This window comes from Ranitomeya imitator, chromosome 10 (assembly GCF_032444005.1).
Source record: "Ranitomeya imitator isolate aRanImi1 chromosome 10, aRanImi1.pri, whole genome shotgun sequence".
In the NCBI taxonomy this organism is placed as follows: Eukaryota; Metazoa; Chordata; class Amphibia; order Anura; family Dendrobatidae; genus Ranitomeya; species Ranitomeya imitator.
Genome location: NC_091291.1, coordinates 87,792,205 through 87,813,290, shown reverse-complemented (window position 1 = coordinate 87,813,290; position 21,086 = coordinate 87,792,205). Strand labels below are relative to the sequence as shown.

The window sequence follows — 21,086 nt, the reverse complement described above, 5'->3', positions numbered from 1 at the left end:
CTTCTGTTGTCACCTAGACACCAGCGCAACAGCCAAGTTTTCCCAATCGAAGCTGCTTCAGGAAACACCAGTGGTCTTTCTCCTGAGGGGGCTTCACCAGTGGCTTTGCCACGGTTCTTGCTGTGGCTCAGCCATAAGCTGCTTTCACTCTATGCTGTTAAGTATAGAGAGCAAGTGATGTCCTAGCAGAAGCCACCCAAAGAATGAGCATGACACTTCTTTTTACCACTCCAGTGATTCCGAACCCTAAAATAATTAAAGGAAGTGCCAAAAGATGGAACATGTGCACAGCAATGTCATTTTGACATTGCTGTGCACTATATTGTTTTTATGGGGAGCTTTTACAGTGCGGAATCCACCTAAATAAAGACACTGTGTGCACATACCCAAAATACTTTTTTTCTATTCTTCTCTTTTCTTATATCCACATTCTGTAAATATGTCCAATGAATTGCAAATTGTCTCTTCAAAGAGGAAGAGAACTAGAACTCTAGCATCACCTATTGGAAGTAGCATTCCTTGACGTTATTATCGACCCTTTCATGAGCCTTACAATAATTCTTAAGATAAAAGCCAAAACCAGGAGCATTACTTTAAGCAGTTTGCAATTGAATACCCATAGGTTTTTACCGCCTCAATAAAACAAGGTGTTTTTGGAGGAGAAACTGAGTGAAAACTCGTCAAATCTACCTCAGAATCTCAAAACTCATCAAAAACTTTCTAGTTTCTACTCTAAAAACAGGAAAAAAAACCTGTGTGCACGTAACCGAAATCTTCCACTTGTATATACTGTAGTATAGATTCCTCATCTAACACCCACTTCTATGTAGAAAAGTACGTTCTGTGCTTCTCATACTGCTAACATTGTATGTCTGTGGACCGGTGACTTCTCAAAGCACAGAAGAGGTTAACTCTATTCTAAAAAGTGTTTACTAATAAGCCAAACTGTGCCAATTGTTCCCCACCCATTTCCCCAAGGAAATAGGACAGGACCCAGCTTGGTGAACTGAATTCCCTCCTCATACACTATATTTCCTTGTAATATTGAGGTTTCAGGAAAGACATGGAGCCAAAACAAGCAAATAATGAAGGTAGGTTGTAGACAATGTTTGTGTGAAATATGCTTAAAAACCTGTGTCTAACACCTGGTTAACCCTGGTTTCATTTCTACAAAATCCATAATTTATGAAATGGATTCATATCTGTCCATTTTACAATACATCTTAACAGATCCTATTCAGGTCCTCATTTTTTATTAGAAATAATAACTTACATTATACTGCCCGACAAGGGCAATCAAAATCAACCATTAAAGAGATTCTGCCACCATTTTGAGTGTTTATAGCTAATAATATGGGTATACTACAGGCTGTATACTGCTGAAATAAGTCGGACCTGTATGCCTCCTTAAAGTGTTCTTGTTTAGGAGAGACAGCAGGCACAATGTGCTGGCGCGGGATTTCCAGCGGCGCACATGACGTCAAAGGAATGTCTGAAGAGAAGGCGAGGAGAAAACTTGTATAATGAAGACTGGAGGGAGACTTATATTCTGGGCAGCCTACACCTCATAGCCTGGCAGATGAATGCTATAAAAGATGATTTTTATGAAACTAGGCCACATCAAAGAGACAGGTATGACTCATTTCAGCTGTATACAACCTGTAAGCCCATATTATTAGCTAAAAACATTCAAAAGGGTGACAGATTCCCTTTAAAAACATGAAAAGCCTATTTCCTGCCACCTCTGATTTTTGATTTGAGACCCGTTAGTTACGTTCTTTGCTCCTCTACTGGCCTATCTGCAGAGATGAGAAAAGGGGACACAGAGAAGATAGTAACACATGACTGCAGGATCTGACTACATGCAGAGTTTGATTGTAGTCTGTAACTATGGAAACACACAAGTCTGCCATTATTTAGGCAATTTTTATTGGACTAATCTTTGTCCCCTTTAAAAAAAAAAGTTGGCGGAGATGGCTGGGACTGCTGCAAAATTGCCAAAACTTGCAAAATATTTGCACAACTACAAGTGGCATTAAACTTTTTTGAGCACTTTTATGCCAGAAATCTGGCAACAAATGCTTGATGAATTTGGGCACCTCCCATTTATGCTAATGTCTCATGGTATTTTATTAGTTGTATAATGATATGCAAATGTTGGCCTTTACTAAAGTCAATATTTTAATTTCTTTCTTTTCTTGCCTGTGTTCATGCCTCTTGCCCAATATGGAAGCATTCTTTGGGAATGTTTTGCAGTTGCATTCTACTTTTAGTCTGTTGCATCCATTTATTGTTCAGCCATTTATTATTAATGTGGGAAAGAATCATAGGATCCTTCTGGGATCTGTGTTCAGCCTTATTAGAGTTGTACCAGTCTTGATCCTCTTATGGCACGTAACACGTTCAAGCTTGTCCCAGCTTCCAGAAAAAAAACGTCAAACTGGAAAGGCTGGGATCATCTATACAAATTTCAATCCAAAAACATGTAAATAGGGTGGGTTCACTGATGGATGTAATATAGGGCTTGGCTGAAGAAGAACAAAGTCAAGTGCAAAAGAAAGATAAACCAACTGAACAGAAAGAGAAACAATCATTATCTGCTGTCTATTGTCATGATGGTTTTCTTATATTTCCATTTCTAATAGTACGTTTGCATTGCATTTCCGTCCATACAAACCTCATGCGATGCATGTTACACAAGTCTGGAATGGCGGCTTAAAAAAAGTTGAAGAAGCCTTGACTTCAATACAGATTCCATGTCAATCATGGCCTCTGCGCGCCGGGCGCCACCTCCTCTTCCTTCAATATCGTCCCAGGCGCCTGCGCTGTAAGTTCGAAGGGCAGCGCAACTGCGCATGCCCGGAAAAAAAAATAACAGCGCAGGCGCCGGGGACGCTAATGAAGGAAGAGGAGGAAGCGCCTGGTGCACAAAGGCCATCATTGACGGCTGTGAGGCGTCTGGATTCGGGGGGAAGATCTGCCCCCGTGGTAACTTCACGGTATGAGGAACAAATTTCAAAACCGATTCTTTCAGCAATGCCAGGGACCCGAACTAAAAGAGCCACCTTGTCAGAATGCAGCATTACTGCTGCACAAGGTGGTTCTTTTGGTTACAAACGCCTGGGGGGGTGACAGGTTCCCTTTAAGTTTTGCCGGACAGTAGGGAGAGTTAGAGTTAATCATTGGGATTATCCCAGAGTGGGAGGGGCTAAGATGAAGGGACAGAAATAGTTTCCTTTCAGGATGTCAGATAGGGCAGGAGAACATCTGAAGCAGACCTAACATCTTGATAGTAAGCTGTGCCACATGATGTTGATATCCCAAAGAGAAGTGAGACTGAGATGGTGGTTAGTGTGTACAGGAGTGAAGAGAAAAGCAAAGCAAACAGGAGGACTAAATGATCAATCGGAGACAGGTATTAGGAGAAGACGCCAAGCAGTACGGCCCGAGTTCATAACTCAGAGCCGTAATGGATCAAGATGGGACAGAAAACGTAAGATGAGGGAAGTTCCCTGGGTGGGAGTTCCAAGGCGTCAATAGCAGAGAAGCTAAGTACCGTCCATATTGGTAACATAGTTCCCTGTAGGGGAAAGAAGATGTGTAACTGCGGGTTGAGAATAGGAGTCTTGCTAACTGAACTCTAGTACTGAGCTGGGCTGTGGTCACGGGAAGTGTAACAGTGGGAATAGAGAACAAACGAGTAACGTGAAAGGAATAGAGACTGTGTGCGAAAAATGCTCCATATTGTGAAGGAAACATTCATAAAATTGTGTAACCGCTACCTACTGTACATAATTCCCACAAAGGTATCGCTAAGTAAAAGTCTATTTTCAATTGGTTGGCCAGGATCAGATGTTGAGGTCTTCAATGAGGGAGACCACCAAAGTCATTGGTAATATGCAGACTGCAAGGGCCTAGCGCCCCCATAGTAGCGGGGCGTAAGAGACAAGTACCTCACCCACAGCTACCATGCCATGTTACACTATCTGTTCTCATACTGCAGGTAGGTTTCCATATGAACTTGTAGCTTGAATGTAAAATAAAACAATAAGGGTGAAACACAAAAAGGTTCTCCCAATGATTCATAGAAAAAACTATTTATTTTACCGTATATACTCGTGTATAAGTCGAATTTTTCAGCATTTTTTTGTGCTGAAAACGCCCCCCCCCTCGGCTTATACACGAGTCACAATACAGAAAGCCAGTGGGGGGGCGTCAGAGAAGCGGGTGCCAGGAGTCAGCGCACGCATCATACTCACCTACCTGCGCACCGTCGGTGCTGGCGCTGTGTTGTGAATTCTGCTCTTGGGTTCCCTCCGGTGGTTGTAGGTGGGAATGCAGTTGTCTCTGAGTCGCAGTCCTGGCCAGGTGTATCTACTGATTGCAGTTCTGACTGGGATATTTAGGTGTGCAGGATTCATTAGTCCTTGTCAGTTGTCAATGTTTCTTCTGAAGTGTTGGATCACTTTCTGGCTTCTCCTGCTCAGCTGTCATTTCAGCAAAGATAAGTGTCTGGTTTTTGTTTCTGTGGCACACATGCAGTGTGCTTATATTCTGTGTTATTCATTTGTTTTTCTCTTGTCCAGCTTAGACTGTGTCAGTGTTTTCTCAGTCTTGTTGGATTTTCTGGAGATGCAGATATACGCTCCACATCTTTAGTTAGATGGTGGAGTTTTTGTATTTTCTGCTGTGGATATTTTGGAAGGATTTTTAATACTGACTGCTTAGTATCCTGTCCTGTCCTTTCCTATTTAGCTAGTTGTGCCTCATTTGCTAAATCCTGTTTCCTGCTTACGTGTGTCTTTTCCTCTACTACTCACAGTCAATATTTGTGGGGGGCTGCCTATCCTTTGGGGTTCTGCTCTGAGGCAAGGTAGAAATTCCTATTTCCATCTATAGGGGTATTTAGTCCTCCGGCTGTGTCGAGGTGTCTAGGTTTTGTTAGGCACACCCCACGGCTACTTCTAGTTGCGGTGATAAGATCAGGGTTTGCGGTCAGTATAGTTACCACCTACTCCAGTGAAAGTTTTCATGCTGCTCCAAGGTCACCTGATCATAACATCACTGCATCTCGTTCCGGCCGCCGGCGTCTGCCTGCAGCTCTTCCTGTGCTCAGCGGTCACATGGTACTACTCATTAAGGTGATGAATATGGACACGTCTCCACTCCCATAGGCATGGAGCGCATATTCATCACCTTAATGAGTGGTACCATGTGACCGCTGAGCACAGGAATAGCTGCCGGTAGGCGCCTGCGGCCAGAACGAGATGCAGTTGCAGCACTCAGGGCGAGCAGGTAGGTGAGTATGATTTTTGTTTTTAGGAAAACAAGCACACAGGGATAAGGGATAAGGAGGCATGCATACAGGGACTGGAAGGGGGAGCCATGCATACAGGGACTGAACGGGAACTCATGCAGACAGTGACGGCATGGGGAGGCATTCAGGCATTCATACCAGGACAGGGAAGGGGAGGCATGCATACGGAGATGGAACGGGGGAGGCATGCATACAGGGGCAGGGACGAGGAGGCATTCATACCAGGACAGGGAAGGGGGAGGCATGCAGACAGGGATGGGGAGGCATGCAGACAGGGATGGGGAGGCATTCATACCAGGACAGGATGGAGTGCCATGCATAGCAGGACAGGGATGAGGGGACAATGCATACCCGACTTATACTCGAGTCAATAAGCTTACCCAGTTTTCTGTGGCAAAAGTAGGTGCCTCGGCTTATACTCGTGCCGGCTTATACTCAAGTATATACGATATATATTGATTTAGCTCATTCAGCGCACTAAATATTTTCACTCATTCACTGAACTGTCTTTGGCAACTAGAACGCTATGGCTGAAGTGCTGCATCCAGCTACTGTTCATTGATGTCTGGCCAGATCAATCAGACTGTGGGACACTTAGGCTTCTTTCACACTAGCGTCGGAATCTCCCCGTCGCAATGCGTCGGGGAGAGATTCCGACGCTAGCATTTAACGCTTTGCACAATGGGTGCAGTGGATGCATTTTTCCGGCGCATCCGCTGCCCCATTGTAAGGTGCGGGGAGGTGGGGGCGGAGTTCCGGCCGCGCATGCGCGGTCGGAAAAAGCGGTCCGTCGGGAGAAAAAAACGTTACATGTAGGGGTTTTTTTTCCCGACGGTCCGCCAAAGCACGACGCATTCGTCGCAAGACGGATGCGAAGTGTGCAAATCCGTCGCAAATGCGTCGCCAATAGAAGTCTATGGGGAAAAAACGCATCCTGCAAGCACTTTTGCAGGATGCGTTTTTTCTGCAAAACGATGCATTGTGACGGATTTACAAAAAACGCTAGTGTGAAAGTACCCTAACTTTACCAATTTGAAAAGCTGCCTATAAAATGAAGCCTATGACATGACATGCAAGACAAATAAATCATGAAGAAGTGACTCACCTGTCTGCTGAAATCTAGGGATTCTCTCTCACCACCTATAGTGAAAATCACAGACATCATTAAATAATATGCAGACAGCAAAGCATAGATTTGTGAAAAACCTAAATCTGTTTCTAGAAGCACGATTACTACATGTCATTTCTTACTACTAATAATGGGATATTTTTGTTAGAAACTCACATATGATGCCGTATTTATTATTACATGGCAAATGACTAAGCTCGTAATCGTCTCTCTTTTATTACTATTCTTGATTTTAAAAAGCATCAGAATCAAGACAACAAAAGTACAGGGGTGGAGGTATTCAGTTCGCTGAAAGGGAAAGAATTCTGGAGCAATTTGCACAAAAAAACTGCTTTACTTTACACTTAGTTATTATTATTCGACAATGACGTTTGGCTTAGCAGGAATTAGAAGTATACAAGATAATGAAAAAAGTGAATCTATATATTTGTATTTACCTCAAATGGGGTACACATATTGACATCCAAGAGACCACCAATAAATAGACACATATCTCTAGATTTAGGAAATGGCTGGGGGGAACAATAAGAGCGCAATAGGGTCTAATCCAAATGACAGCGAAAGACAAAAGGCGATACCACTCACCTGATGTGGTTATGTGAGACACAAAGCAAAACTTGTAGATGATGCAAAGCTAGGAGGGAGAGGTAGCAGTAGAGAAGACATAGAAAGGATTCAGAAGGATCTAGATAAGCTTCAATAATGGGCAGAGACTAATAGAATAGTATTTTACAGGGAGAAATGCAAGATTCTACACCTGGGCAAGAAAAACAAAAATTACATTTACAGAATGAGAGGAATAGAACTAAATAACAGCATGTGTGAAAAAGAGTTGGGTACACTAAGAGATTACAGACTGCACATGAGTCAACAGTGTGATGCAGCAGCAAAGAAAGGCAAACACAGTTCTGGTATGTAATAATAGAAGTACATTGTCTAGCTCACGTAAAGTGATCATCCCCCTTTACTCCTCTTTGCTCAGATCTCATCTGGAGTACTGAGCCCAATTCTGGGTACCATATTTTAAAAAAGACATTGAAAAACAGAAGCGAGTTCAGAGAGGAGTTACCAGGATGTTGAGCGGACTGCAAACAATGTCCTACGATAAACGGTTAAAGGATCTCGGAATGTTTAGCTTTCCAAAACAAGGCTAAGCTGAGACTGTCTACAAATAACTGAAGGGATGCCACAGTATAGAGGGATCATTCTTATTCTCATTTGCACATGGAAACAGGAGAAGCAATGGAATAAAACTGAAAGGGTGAAAGTTACAGATTAGATATTAGAAAAAAACTTTTGGACAGTGAGTGTGATCAATGAGTGGAACAGGCTGCCCGAGAGGTGGTGAGTTCTCCTTCAATGGAAGTCTTCAAACAGAGGCTGGACAGACATCTGTCTAAGATGATTTAGTAAATCATGCATTGCCCAGTAGGTTTGGCACGATGACCCTGGAGGTCCCTTCCAACTCTAACGTTCTATGAGTCTATGAACACTATACGGAGCGTTAAATAATGATCCCATCTGCTGCAGCTCCACAGACTGGCAGAACCAACATAGTATTAGAATAATTTGGAAGTTGTGGGTAAAGTGTGCTGCTGATATTGTATCCAGGAAAGAAGTCCAATTCAAGAGAGGGTATCGGTGTGGTTTAATCTTAATGCATTTCAAAGTATTCTTACTTTTTGTTCCAGAGACATACAGAGATGTGGGTCTCTGTGGTTCTCCTGAAAAGGTAGGAATACTTTGAAACACATAGACAATGAACCTCACTAATACCTCTAATGTTGGTAATCATATTGTAGCATGTACCACATTTGTTACGCAGCACATCTAAAAATATAGTACAGGAGGTCCTTGGCTTTAGTTGCCACACTGCACTCACTGATCCCACTTTATCAACTGCCAAACCAAGAAATAAACCAACCAACACTGATTATTATAACTATACCCACAGGCAGCAGTGCACTTTGGTGAATTCCCAGGCTACCTGTTCTGACTGTCTTGGGCTCTGCTTCCTTCACCTTGGTCCACTGCCCCTTGTTGTGCTCCTCATTGCAGGGGCAGATTTCTTGGCATGGCTCTGTGACATCATCTGCTTATTCCTAGTTAAGGCCCATTGGGACACACACTTGTGTTTTAGGATTGTCTAGACTTCTAAATTTGTTGTACTCCAACTCCTATGCATGCCGTTCTCTAACTTGCTTCAATCCCTGCTGGGTTCCACACCATCCATCCTGCCACCTCCAAGATTCCTGAATATTCCAAGTCCATGTGCCTTCCTGCTAGCTGCATCAATACTCCAGGTTCATATTCCCACCCGGACCTGAGGCTTAGAGGATCACCAGGTGAGACTTAGTCACCTCAACTCTTCGTGGTCGACCAACAAATCACTCATAACAGAAGTACAGTGCTGCTATTCCGTCTCATGCAACACAAAGCATTACAGTTAAAAGGTTGGGTTTTGTGCCCTTGTCCTCTCTCAGATAAGTAATGCCCTACCACAACCTTTGTCTCACCAAAACACATCTTGTACTTGATCCTTTAGTCATTCTGCTAATCTCTGCTTCCTTCAGACAGGTCTTTCCCTCCCTCCCTACTCCAGACAAAAGCTCCCATTCCCTCCACCCAGAATTTATGGTGCCAATGGCCATATAACCATCATCATCCTCAAAGTTAAGCAATATCACATCCACTTGTTGTGGCAACCTTACTGGAGCCTGCTGACAAGTACGCCAACTTCCAATAGCTGATGAAGAAGATATAGTTGTACTGGATCCATGGACTATATGCAAGCACAAGAACAGCAATATCTACAGTCTGTCGAGTTATGCTTTAAACGGAAGCAAAGCCAGTGCACCTGAGGTCGGCGTTCTCTTTGTCTCTACCCATCTTTCTTCTTTCACCATTGTTACATGATGAAACCTTTTAGACTATGGCATTGGGACAGGTGCCTGGGAAGAGATTTAGGGCCCTGCTGGATACCTATGTCAGCCAAAATGGTATTGAGGTTTTATTTGCATAGTTAATCCTATAGATAGAGAAGGGCTCATTTGCATATCTTCATTGATGGTTCTAGGACTATATATATGAACGTGGACTGCTGCTGATACATGTAGCTACATATCAATAGCTTCATTATCACCAATTACACCAATGGTTATGTATTACAAATCATCTGTTTATTATATATATATGATTTTTTTTATAACAAACCAAATAAAAAAGGAAAAACACTTAGAATTCACGTAGATGTTTTTGAGCAAATCATTGATGGATTCAGCCACCTGTCCTGCCATGTTAATATGTCATTGGACCAAGCTATAACCTTTCCTCTTAGTTTCTTTATAATACAATATTAAGTTTAGCAAAATTCTTTGGATCATGGGAAATCGAAATCCCAGGCAGGGTTTCCAACTTTATTTTTTATGGACAGCTCAAAAAGTCATGGGCACACAACTTTTTTTTACGACCAGACTATAAATGCTATGTGAAGATATCATCTGCGTTCATTGTGAAGTATTATCTCTACACGTCTCTACAGCTTCAAAAAAAATCACAGAAGCCTCAATTTTTTGTACAGACAGGGGGAAAAAGGCCCTATTTTTAGGGACTGTCCGGGAATTTCTGGATGGTTGGCATACTTGTGGCACCATATCCATGAAAGTCTAATCTATGAAATTATAAAAATTAACCAGTCCTGTAAACATTTTTCTGTCATCTTACAGCCTCCTGAAAAAGGCAACCCAAACCAAACGTATTTTTACAAAGCTCTGAATTGTTTTAACCAATAAAAAAAAAAAAATATATATATATATATATATATATATATATATATATATATAGTATCATCACAATAATCATACTGACTAGGAAAATCCTGTTGACAGATTATTTTTACCTTACAATGAATGCCATAAAAATGAAATGCAAAAATAGTGGCAAAATTGCATTTTTTAACCACTTCACCTACATTGGATTTTTTCGCTGTTTAACTGTACTTTGTAGGATAAATTTTATCGTGTCATTTGTCCATAGTAACATAGTAACATAGTAACATAGTTAGTAAGGCCGAAAAAAGACATTTGTCCATCCAGTTCAGCCTATATTCCATCATAATAAATCCCCAGATCTACGTCCTTCTACAGAACCTAATAATTGTATGATACAATATTGTTCTGCTCCAGGAAGACATCCAGGCCTCTCTTGAACCCCTCGACTGAGTTCGCCATCACCACCTCCTCAGGCAAGCAATTCCAGATTCTCACTGCCCTAACAGTAAAGAATCCTCTTCTATGTTGGTGGAAAAACCTTCTCTCCTCCAGACGCAAAGAATGCCCCCTTGTGCCCGTCACCTTCCTTGGTATAAACAGATCCTCAGCGAGATATTTGTATTGTCCCCTTATATACTTATACATGGTTATTAGATCGCCCCTCAGTCGTCTTTTTTCTAGACTAAATAATCCTAATTTCGCTAATCTATCTGGGTATTGTAGTTCTCCCATCCCCTTTATTAATTTTGTTGCCCTCCTTTGTACTCTCTCTAGTTCCATTATATCCTTCCTGAGCACCGGTGCCCAAAACTGGACACAGTACTCCATGTGCGGTCTAACTAGGGATTTGTACAGAGGCAGTATAATGCTCTCATCATGTGTATCCAGACCTCTTTTAATGCACCCCATGATCCTGTTTGCCTTGGCAGCTGCTGCCTGGCACTGGCTGCTCCAGGTAAGTTTATCATTAACTAGGATCCCCAAGTCCTTCTCCCTGTCAGATTTACCCAGTGGTTTCCCGTTCAGTGTGTAATGGTGATATTGATTCCCTCTTCCCATGTGTATAACCTTACCTTGTCCAGCAAAAAATCTCATCTCCAGGCTTTGATTAATGTGTATGACGGGTCCCGTGTCATCCACATAGCTCGACAGAGTCTTGTGCCTGCACTAGAGCATCGCCAGGTCAAGCATGCGCACTTTGCTCCGCCCTTCTGCGGGCATGCGCAGTTATGTTTTATGCTCTGCCCGCAGTAGAATAGAGCAAATTGTGATGATTCTGAATTTTTTATGCATGGGTGAGTGCTGCAATTAATTTCCTCCACAATAACATTGCAATATACAGTATCACCCATTATGGAAGAAGACGCATGGGTGCACTTTTATATTCTATGCATATCTGATTTTAGTTCTACTTCTGCTTTCCATGAAGTAACTAAGGCTAAGTGGTTATCTTGAATTATATGCAATTTAATCGTAACCACCAAACTCAACCCCGGGATGCAAATGGAAACTTGAGCGGAAGCCCAGCAGTATATGTATGGTGGCGTGTCCTGACAAGACTGTAATGTAGCAGCTATTGCGAAGTATGAAAAATAAAGTGAATAAAGTATCTTTGCCGGTGATCTATCTCATATAATGTCTTTCATTGTCGTCCTGTGTCTCTTTGCCACTGCAAAGCCTGCTGTGTGCGCGTCTTCAGATGAGGTCAAACTATGGAGAACTTTTTAGAAATAGAGAAAATAATAGTTAGGATATAACCCAATGGCTTTTTCTGAAATGACTCATCCACACTAGTTCTTGTATATATTGTACAATAACAATGGAAAGTATGACAGGTGACAATGACTCCTATTCGTTCTGTTTGAAATCATTGGTATTTGGATTGTTATTTTTCCGCCATGATCGCATTTCCATTCTCTTCTTACAATAAGGTCAATGCATGAATGATGGATGAGTTTGCTGCGAAAAACCTTAAGATTGTTGTTTATTTTATTCCGTTTGGCATTGAATTTTTTTGAAACTCAAGGAACAAAACAAAATGTTCCACGCACGCATAACAAAGTGTGTGCGGCCGGCCGGTATATATTGTGCGTGCACAACCTTTCTCTGGGAGAACTGTGCTGGCGGGATTTGCATAAGCCGCTCATTTCCATATTGCTGCTTGGTCTGAAGGACATATTTCCCTATATGAGGCTCAAAGTTTTTATGACCGAGCATATGAGTGTTTGAAATTCAAATAAGAACCATTATGTCCACACTGCACGAGTTAATATAAAGGAGTCCGGCAAAGCTTTACTCCTAATATCAACCTTTTAATAATATATACTGAAAAAAATGAAACTAACGGAAATAAGAAAAATAACTAATCTAATGTGTGTGTTCATATCTCAGATAACAGAAACTATAAATAAAAACATTTACGGGTTATACATTTTTACAATGAAATTTGATGACATAAAGTCAGAAAGTCATAAAGTTGCTTATATTTGATGTACATTGATTCACAGGGGAACAATTTGAAAAAAAATTTCTGTTGAGTTAGGTTTTTGAGCTGATTTATACTAAAATTGGCATGCTGATTCCAAAAATGTAGTCAGTTTTTTTCTAGCACGTCAAGTTTTTCCTACACAACTTACCTGCCAGAGAAGCACAATTGCACTGATATCTGTAATAAGACTTGTTATCTGATTACAATTTGACTCATATAGAGCTACGTGGCAACTTGTAAGAGTAGTCACAACTTTGTCATGCCTATTTCTTATATATTTCATTTTTTGTTCATATTTGTACTATTTAAAAAAAACAACAACACTTTTTAGGTACAGTAGTTTACATAGGTTTGAGAAGACAAAAATCCTATAGTTCGAAAACTTGACGTGATAGAGAAAAACTGAGATCATTTCTGGATTCAGCATCCAAAAATTAATTAAGAACAGTTGTCTGACCTAAGGGTACCGTCACACAGTGGCACTTTTGTCGCTACGATTCGTGACGTTCCAGCGATATCCATACGATATCGCTGTGTCTGACACGCAGCAGCGATCAGGGATCCTGCTGAGAATCGTACGTCGTAGCAGATCGTTTGGAACATTCTTTCGTCGCTGGATCTCCCGCTGTCATCGCTAGATCGGTGTGTGTGACACCGATCTAAGGATGCGTTCGCTTGTAACCAGGGTAAACATTGGGTTACTAAGTGCAGGGCCGCGCTTAGTAACCCGATGTTTACCCTGGTTACCAGCGTAAATGTAAAAAAAAACAAACAGTACATACTTACATTCCGGTGTCCGTCAGGTCCCTTGCCGTCTTCGGCCGCTGTGCTTTCACTTTACAGCCGGCAGTCAGTGAGTGCGGGAAGCAGACGGCAAGGGACAGACACCGGAATGTAAGTATGTACTGTTTGTTTGTTTTTTACGCTGGTAACCAGGGTAAACATCGGGTTACTAAGTGCGGTCCTGCGCTTAGTAACCCGATGTTTACCCTGGTTACCCGGGGACCTCGGCATCGTTGGTCGCTGGAGAGCTGTCTGTGTGACAGCTCTCCAGCGACCACACTACGACTTACCAACGATCACGGCCAGGTCGTTTTGCTGGTCGTGATCGTTGGTAAATCGTATAGTGTGACGGTACCCTTACTCTTAAAAAATTGTGTTCCCCAGTGTTTAGGCTTCGTCATTCACAGATGGAGCACATGCTCATTATAGTTTATCGATTTTCTGCAAATAAAAAATAAAAAAAAATTGAGACATGTTTTATTGTCTTCTAATTAGTAAATGTAAATTGGCTATTCCAGGAATTGGGTCAGTGAAAAACCCGGCAACAGCAAATGAATGCTGTCCGCATTGCGTGCAACAGCTGTCCAATTTTTACTGTCTACTGGGTCGGAGGAAATTGGCATTTGTTGCAGAAAAGAAAAATGGATGCTACGTTAAGGTTAAGTTTTTGGCGAATTTTTGACATGGTGAGATTCTTTCAGTTCTAGAAAAGTGCATGAGATTTATAGAAATCACTTGCGCACTGTGATTTTTTTTCTTACACAATGTGAACTGACGTGATTGAAATCCGCAGATCACTATGTCTGTAAACGTCTGTTGGCGTGCGAGCGTGCAGTGGGTGTCAGCTGTATACTAAAACTAATACCGTTCTGCATAGGCAACGATTAATGTTTGTACCAATTGTGGCTGCTTAACCACTTACACTACCGTTCAAAAGTTTGGGACCACTTAGAAATTTCCTTGTTTTTGAAATAAAAGCACAGTTTTTTCCAATGAAGCTAACATTAACCCCTTCAAGACCCAGCCTATTTTGACCTTAAAGACCTTGCCGTTTTTTGCAATTCTGACCAGTGTCCCTTTATGAGGTAATAACTCAGGAACGCTTCAACGGATCCTAGCGGTTCTGAGATTGTTTTTTCGTGACATATTGGGCTTCATGTTAGTGGTAAATTTAGGTCAATAAATTCTGCATTTATTTGTGATAAACACGGAAATTTGGCGAAAATTTTGAAAATTTCGCAATTTTCACATTTTGAATTTTTATTCTGTTAAACCAGAGAGATATGTGACACAAAATAGTTAATAAATAACATTTCCCACATGTTTACTTTACATCAGCACAATTTTGGAAACAAAATTTTTTTTTGTTAGGAAGTTATAAGGGTTAAAATTCGACCAGCGATTTGTCATTTTTACAACGAAATTTACAAAACCATTTTTTTTAGGGACCACCTCACATTTGAAGTCAGTTTGAGGGGTCTATATGGCTGAAAATACCCAAAAGTGACACCATTCTAAAAACTGCACCCCTCAAGGTACTCAAAACCACATTCAAGAAGTTTATTAACCCTTCAGGTGCTTCACAGCAGCAGAAGCAACATGGAAGGAAAAAATGAACATTTAACTTTTTAGTCACAAAAATTATCTTTTAGCAACAATTTTTTTATTTTCCCAATGGTAAAAGGAGAAACTGAACCACGAAAGTTGTTGTCCAATTTGTCCTGAGTACGCTGATACCTCATATGTGGGGGTAAACCACTGTTTTGGCGCACGGCAGGGCTTGGAAGGGAAGGAGCGCCATTTGACTTTTTGAATCAAAAATTGGCTCCACTCTTTAGCGGACACCATGTCACGTTTGGAGAGCCCCCGTGTGCCTAAAAATTGGAGCTCCCCCACAAGTGACCCCATTTTGGAAACTAGACGCCCCAAGGAACTTATCTAGATGCATAGTGAGCACTTTGAACCCCCAGGTGCTTCACAAATTGATCCGTAAAAATGAAAAAGTACTTTTTTTTCACAAAAAAATTCTTTTAGCCTCAATTTTTTCATTTTCACATGGGCAACAGGATAAAATGGATCCTAAAATGTGTTGGGCAATTTCTCCTGAGTACACCAATACCTCACATGTGGAGGTAAACCACTGTTTGGGCACATGGTAAGGCTCGGAAGGGAAGGAGCGCCATTTGACTTTTTGAATGAAAAATTATTTCCATCGTTAGCGGACACCATGTCGCGTTTGGATAGCTCCTGTGTGCCTAAACATTGGCGCTCCCCCACAAGTGACCCCATTTTGGAAACTAGACCCCCCAAGGAACTAATTTAGATGCCTAGTGAGCACTTTAAACCCTCAGGTGCTTCACAAATTGATCTGTAAAAATGAAAAAGTACTTTTTTTTCACAAAAAAATTCTTTTCGCCTCAATTTTTTCATTTTCACATGGGCAGTAGGATAAAATGGATCATAAAATTTGTTGGGCAATTTCTCCCGAGTACGCCGATACCTCATATGTGGGGGTAAACCACTGTTTGGGCACTCGGCAGGGCTCGGAAGAGAAGGCGCGCCATTTGACTTTTTGAATGGAAAATTAGCTCCAATTGTTAGCGGACACCATGTCGCGTTTGGAGAGCCCCTGTGTGCCTAAACATTGGAGCTCCCGCACAAGTGACCCCATTTTGGAAACTAGACCCCCCAAGGAACTTATCTAGATGCATATTGAGCACTTTAAACCCCCAGGTGCTTCACAGAAGTTTATAACGCAGAGCCATGAAAATAAAAAATAATTTTTCTTTCCTCAAAAATGATTTTTTAGCCTGGAATTTCCTATTTTGCCAAGGATAATAGGAGAAATTGGACCCCAAATATTGTTGTCCAGTTTGTCCTGAGTATGCTGATACCCCATATGTGGGGGTAAACCACTGTTTGGGCGCACGGCAGGGCTCGGAAGGGATGGCACGCCATTTGGCTTTTTAAATGGAAAATTAGCTCCAATCATTAGCGGACACCATGTCACGTTTGGAGAGCCCCTGTGTGCCTAAACATTGGAGATCCCCCAGAAATGACACCATTTTAGAAACTAGACCCCCAAAGGAACTAATCTAGATGTGTGGTGAGGACTTTGAACCCCCAAGTGCTTCACAGAAGTTTATAACGCAGAGCCATGAAAATAAAAAAAAAAATTATTTTCTCAAAAATGATCTTTTAGCCTGCAATTTTTTATTTTCCCAAGGGTAACAGGAGAAATTTGACCCCAAAAGTTGTTGTCCAGTTTCTCCTGAGTACGCTGATACCCCATATGTGGGGGTAAATCACTGTTTGGGCACATGCCGGGGCTCGGAAGTGAAGTAGTGACGTTTTGAAATGCAGACTTTGATGGAATGCTCTGTGGGCGTCACGTTGCGTTTGCAGAGCCCCTGATGTGGCTTAACAGTAGAAACCCCCCACAAGTGACCCCATTTTGGAAACTAGACCCCCCAAGGAACTTATCTAGATGTGTGGTGAGCACTTTGAACCCCCAAGTGCTTCATAGAAGTTTATAATGCAGAGCCGTGAAAATAATAAATACGTTTTCTTTCCTCAAAAATAATTATTTAGCCCAGAGTTTTTTAATTTTCCCAAGGGTAACAGGAGAAATTTGACCCCAATATTTGTTGTCCAGTTTCTCCTGAGTACGGTGATACCCCATATGTGGGGGTAAACTACTGTTTGGGCACATGCCGGGGCTTGGAATTGAAGTAGTGACGTTTTGAAATGCAGACTTTGATGGAATGCTCTGCGGGCGTCACGTTGCGTTTGCAGAGCCCCTGATGTGCCTAAACAGTAGAAACCCCCCACAAGTGACCCCATTTTGGAAACTAGACCCTGAAAGGAACTTATCTAGATGTGTGGTGAGCACTTTGAACCCCCAAGTGCTTCATAGAAGTTTATAATGCAGAGCCGTGAAAATAATAAATACGTTTTCTTTCCTCAAAAATAATTATTTAGCCCAGAATTTTTTATTTTCCCAAGGGTTACAGGAGAAATTGGACCCCAAAAGTTGTTGTCCAGTTTCTCCTGAGTACGCTGATACCCCATATGTGGGGGTAAACCACTGTTTGGGCACACGTCGGGGCTCAGAAGGGAAGTAGTGACTTTTGAAATGCAGACTTTGATGGAATGGTCTGCGGGTGTCACGTTGCGTTTGCAGAGCCCCTGGTGTGCCTAAACAGTAGAAACCCCCCACAAGTGACCCCATTTTAGAAACTAGACCCCCCAAGGAACTTATCTAGATATGTGGTGAGCACTTTGAACCCCCAAGTGCTTCACAGACGTTTACAACACAGAGCCGTGAAAATAAAAAATCATTTTTCTTTCCTCAAAAATTATGTTTTAGCAAGCATTTTTTTAGATTCACAAGGGTAACAGGAGAAATTGGACCCCAGTAATTGTTGCGCAGTTTGTCCTGAGTATGCTGGTACCCCATATGTGGGGGTAAACCACTGTTTGGGCACACGTCAGGGCTCGGAAGTGAGGGAGCACCATTTGACTTTTTGAATACGAGATTGGCTGGAATCAATGGTGGCGCCATGTTGCGTTTGGAGACCCCTGATGTGCCTAAACAGTGGTAACCCCTCAATTCTAACTCCAACACTAACCCCAACACACCCCTAACCCTAATCCCAACTGTAGCCATAATCCTAATCACAACCCTAACCCCAACACACCCCTAACCACAACACTAATTCCAACCCTAACCCTAAGGCTATGTGCCCACGTTGCGGATTCGTGTGAGATATTTCCGCACCATTTTTGAAAAATCTGCGGGTAAAAGGCACTGTGTTTTACCTGCGGATTTTCCGCGGATTTCCAGTGTTTTTTGTGCGGATTTCACCTGCGGATTCCTATTGAGGAACAGGTGTAAAACGCTGCGGAATCCGCACAAAGAATTCACATGCTGCGGAAAATACAACGCAGCGTTCCCGCGCGGTATTTTCCGCATCACGGGCACAGCGGATTTGGTTTTTCATATGTTTACATGGTACTGTAAACCTGATGGAACACTGCTGCGAATCCGCAGCCAAATCCGCACCGTGTGCACATAGCCTAATTCTAAAGGTATGTGCACACGCTGCGGAAAACGCTGCGGATCCGCAGCAGTTTCCCATGAGTGTACAGTTCAATGTAAACCTATGGGAAACAAAAATCGCTGTACACATGCTGCGGAAAAACTGCACGGAAACGCAGCGGTTTACATTCCGCAGCATGTCACTTCTTTGTGCGGATTCCGCAGCGGTTTTACAACTGCTCCAATAGAAAATCGCAATTGTAAAACCGCAGTGAAATGCGCAGAAAAAAACGTGGTAAATCCGCCATAAATCCGCAGCGGTTTAGCACTGCGGATTTATCAAATCCGCAGCGGAAAAATCCGCAGAGGACCAGAATACGTGTGCACATTCCTAACCCTAACTCTAGCCCTAACCCTAGCCCTAACCCTAACCCTACCCCTAACCCTACCCCTACCCCTAACCCTAACCCTACCCCTAACCCTACCCCTACCCCTACCCCTAACCCTACCCCTAACCCTACCCCTACCCCTAACCCTAACCCTACCCCTAACCCTAACCCTATTCTAACATTAGTGGAAAAAAAAAAAATTTCTTTATTTTTTTATTGTCCCTACCTATGGGGGTGACAAAGGGGGGGGGGTCATTTATTATTTTTTTTATTTTGATCACTGAGATAGATTATATCTCAGTGATCAAAATGCACTTTGGAACGAATCTGCCGGCCGGCAGATTCGGCGGGCGCACTGCACATGCGCCCGCCATTTTGGAAGATGGCGGCGCCCGGGAGAAGACGGACGGGACCACGGCTGGATCGGTAAGTATGATAGGGTGGGGGGGGGACCACGGGGGGGGGATCGGAGCACGGGGGGGGGAATCGGAGCGCGGGAGGGGTGGAACGGAGCGCGGGGGGCGTGGAACGGAGCACGGGGGGGCTGGAATGGAGCACGGGGGGGTGGAACGGAGCACGGGGGGGTGGATCGGAGTGCAGGGGGGGTGATTGGAGCACGGGGGGGTGATTGGAGCACGGGGGGAGCGGACACGAGCACGGGGGGGAGCGGAGCACAGGGCGGAGGGGAGCCGGAGCAGTGTACCGGCCAGATCGGGGGGGTGGGGGGGCGATCGGAGGGGTGGGGTGGGGGCACACTAGTATTTCCAGCCATGGCCGATGATATTTCAGCATCGGCCATGGCTGGATTGTAATATTTCACCCGTTATAATGGGTGAAATATTACAAATCGCTCTGATTGGCAGTTTCACTTTCAACAGCCAATCAGAGCGATCGTAGCCACGAGGGGGTGAAGCCACCCCCCCTGGGCTAAACTACCACTCCCCCTGTCCCTGCAGATCGGGTGAAATGGGAGTTAACCCTTTCACCCGATCTGCAGGGACGCGATCTTTCCATGACGCCGCATAGGCGTCATGGGTCGGATTGGCACCGACTTTCATGACGCCTACGTGGCGTCAAAGGTCGGGAAGGGGTTAACATCTTTACCCCCAAGGGTGGTTTGCACGTTAATGACCGGGCCAATTTTTACAATTCTGACCACTGTCCCTTTATGAGGTTATAACTCTGGAACGTTTCAACGGATCCCAGTGATTCTGACAATGTTTTCTAGTGACATATTGTACTTCATGATAGTAGTTAAATTTCTTTAATATTACCTGCGTTTATTTGTGAAAAAAATGGAAATTTGGCGAAAATTTGAAAATTTTGCAATTTTCCAAATTTGATTTTTTATGCAATTAAATCACAGAGATAAGTTACACAAAATACTTAATAAGTAACATTTCCCACATGTCTACTTTACATCAGCACAATTTTGGAACCAAAATTTTTTTTTGTTAGGGAGTTATAAGGGTTAAAAGTTGACTAGCAATTTCTCATTTTTACAGCAACATTTTTTTTAGGGACCACATCTCATTTGAAGTCATTTTTAGGGGTCTATATGATAGAAAATAACCAAGTGTGACACCATTCTAAAAACTGCACCCCTCAAGGTGCTCAAAACCACATTGAAGAAGTTTATTAACCCTTCAGGTGTTTCACAGGAATTTTTGGAATGTTTAAATAAAAATGAACATTTAACTTTTTTCACAAAAAATTTACTTCAGCTCCAATTTGTTTTATTTTACCAAGGGTAACAGGAGAAAATGGACCCCAAATTTTGTTGTACAATTTGTCCTGAGTACGCCGATTCCCCATATGTGGGGGTAAACCACTGTTTGGGCGCATGGCAGAGCTCGGAAGGGAAGGAGCCCCATTTGACTTTTCAATGCAAAATTGACTGGAATTGAGATGAGACGCCATGTTGCGTTTGGAGAGCCCCTGATGTGCCTAAACATTGAAACCCCCCACAAGTGACACCATTTTGGAAAATAGACCCCCGAAGGAACTTATCTAGATGCGTGGTGAGCACTTTGACCCATTAAGTGATTCACAGAAGTTTATAATGCAGTGCCGTAAAAATAAAAAATCATATTTTTTCACAAAAATGATATTTTCGCCCCCAATTTTTTATTTTCCCAAGGGTAAGAGACGACATTGGCCCCAAACGTT

The 21,086-nt window shown here is 42.6% G+C and overlaps 1 protein-coding gene across 2 annotated transcripts in view; it reads right to left on the bottom strand.

The window, feature by feature from the left end:
* The window catches only part of POU2F3 (POU class 2 homeobox 3), a 193,010-nt gene that overhangs the window by 69,148 nt on the left and 102,776 nt on the right, over positions 1-21,086 (bottom strand). For both annotated transcript variants that reach the window (XM_069743094.1, XM_069743095.1), the window contains exon 3: positions 6,423-6,457. In XM_069743094.1, coding sequence (XP_069599195.1) covers positions 6,423-6,457 — 35 coding nt within the window. The remainder of the gene's footprint in view (positions 1-6,422; positions 6,458-21,086) is intronic.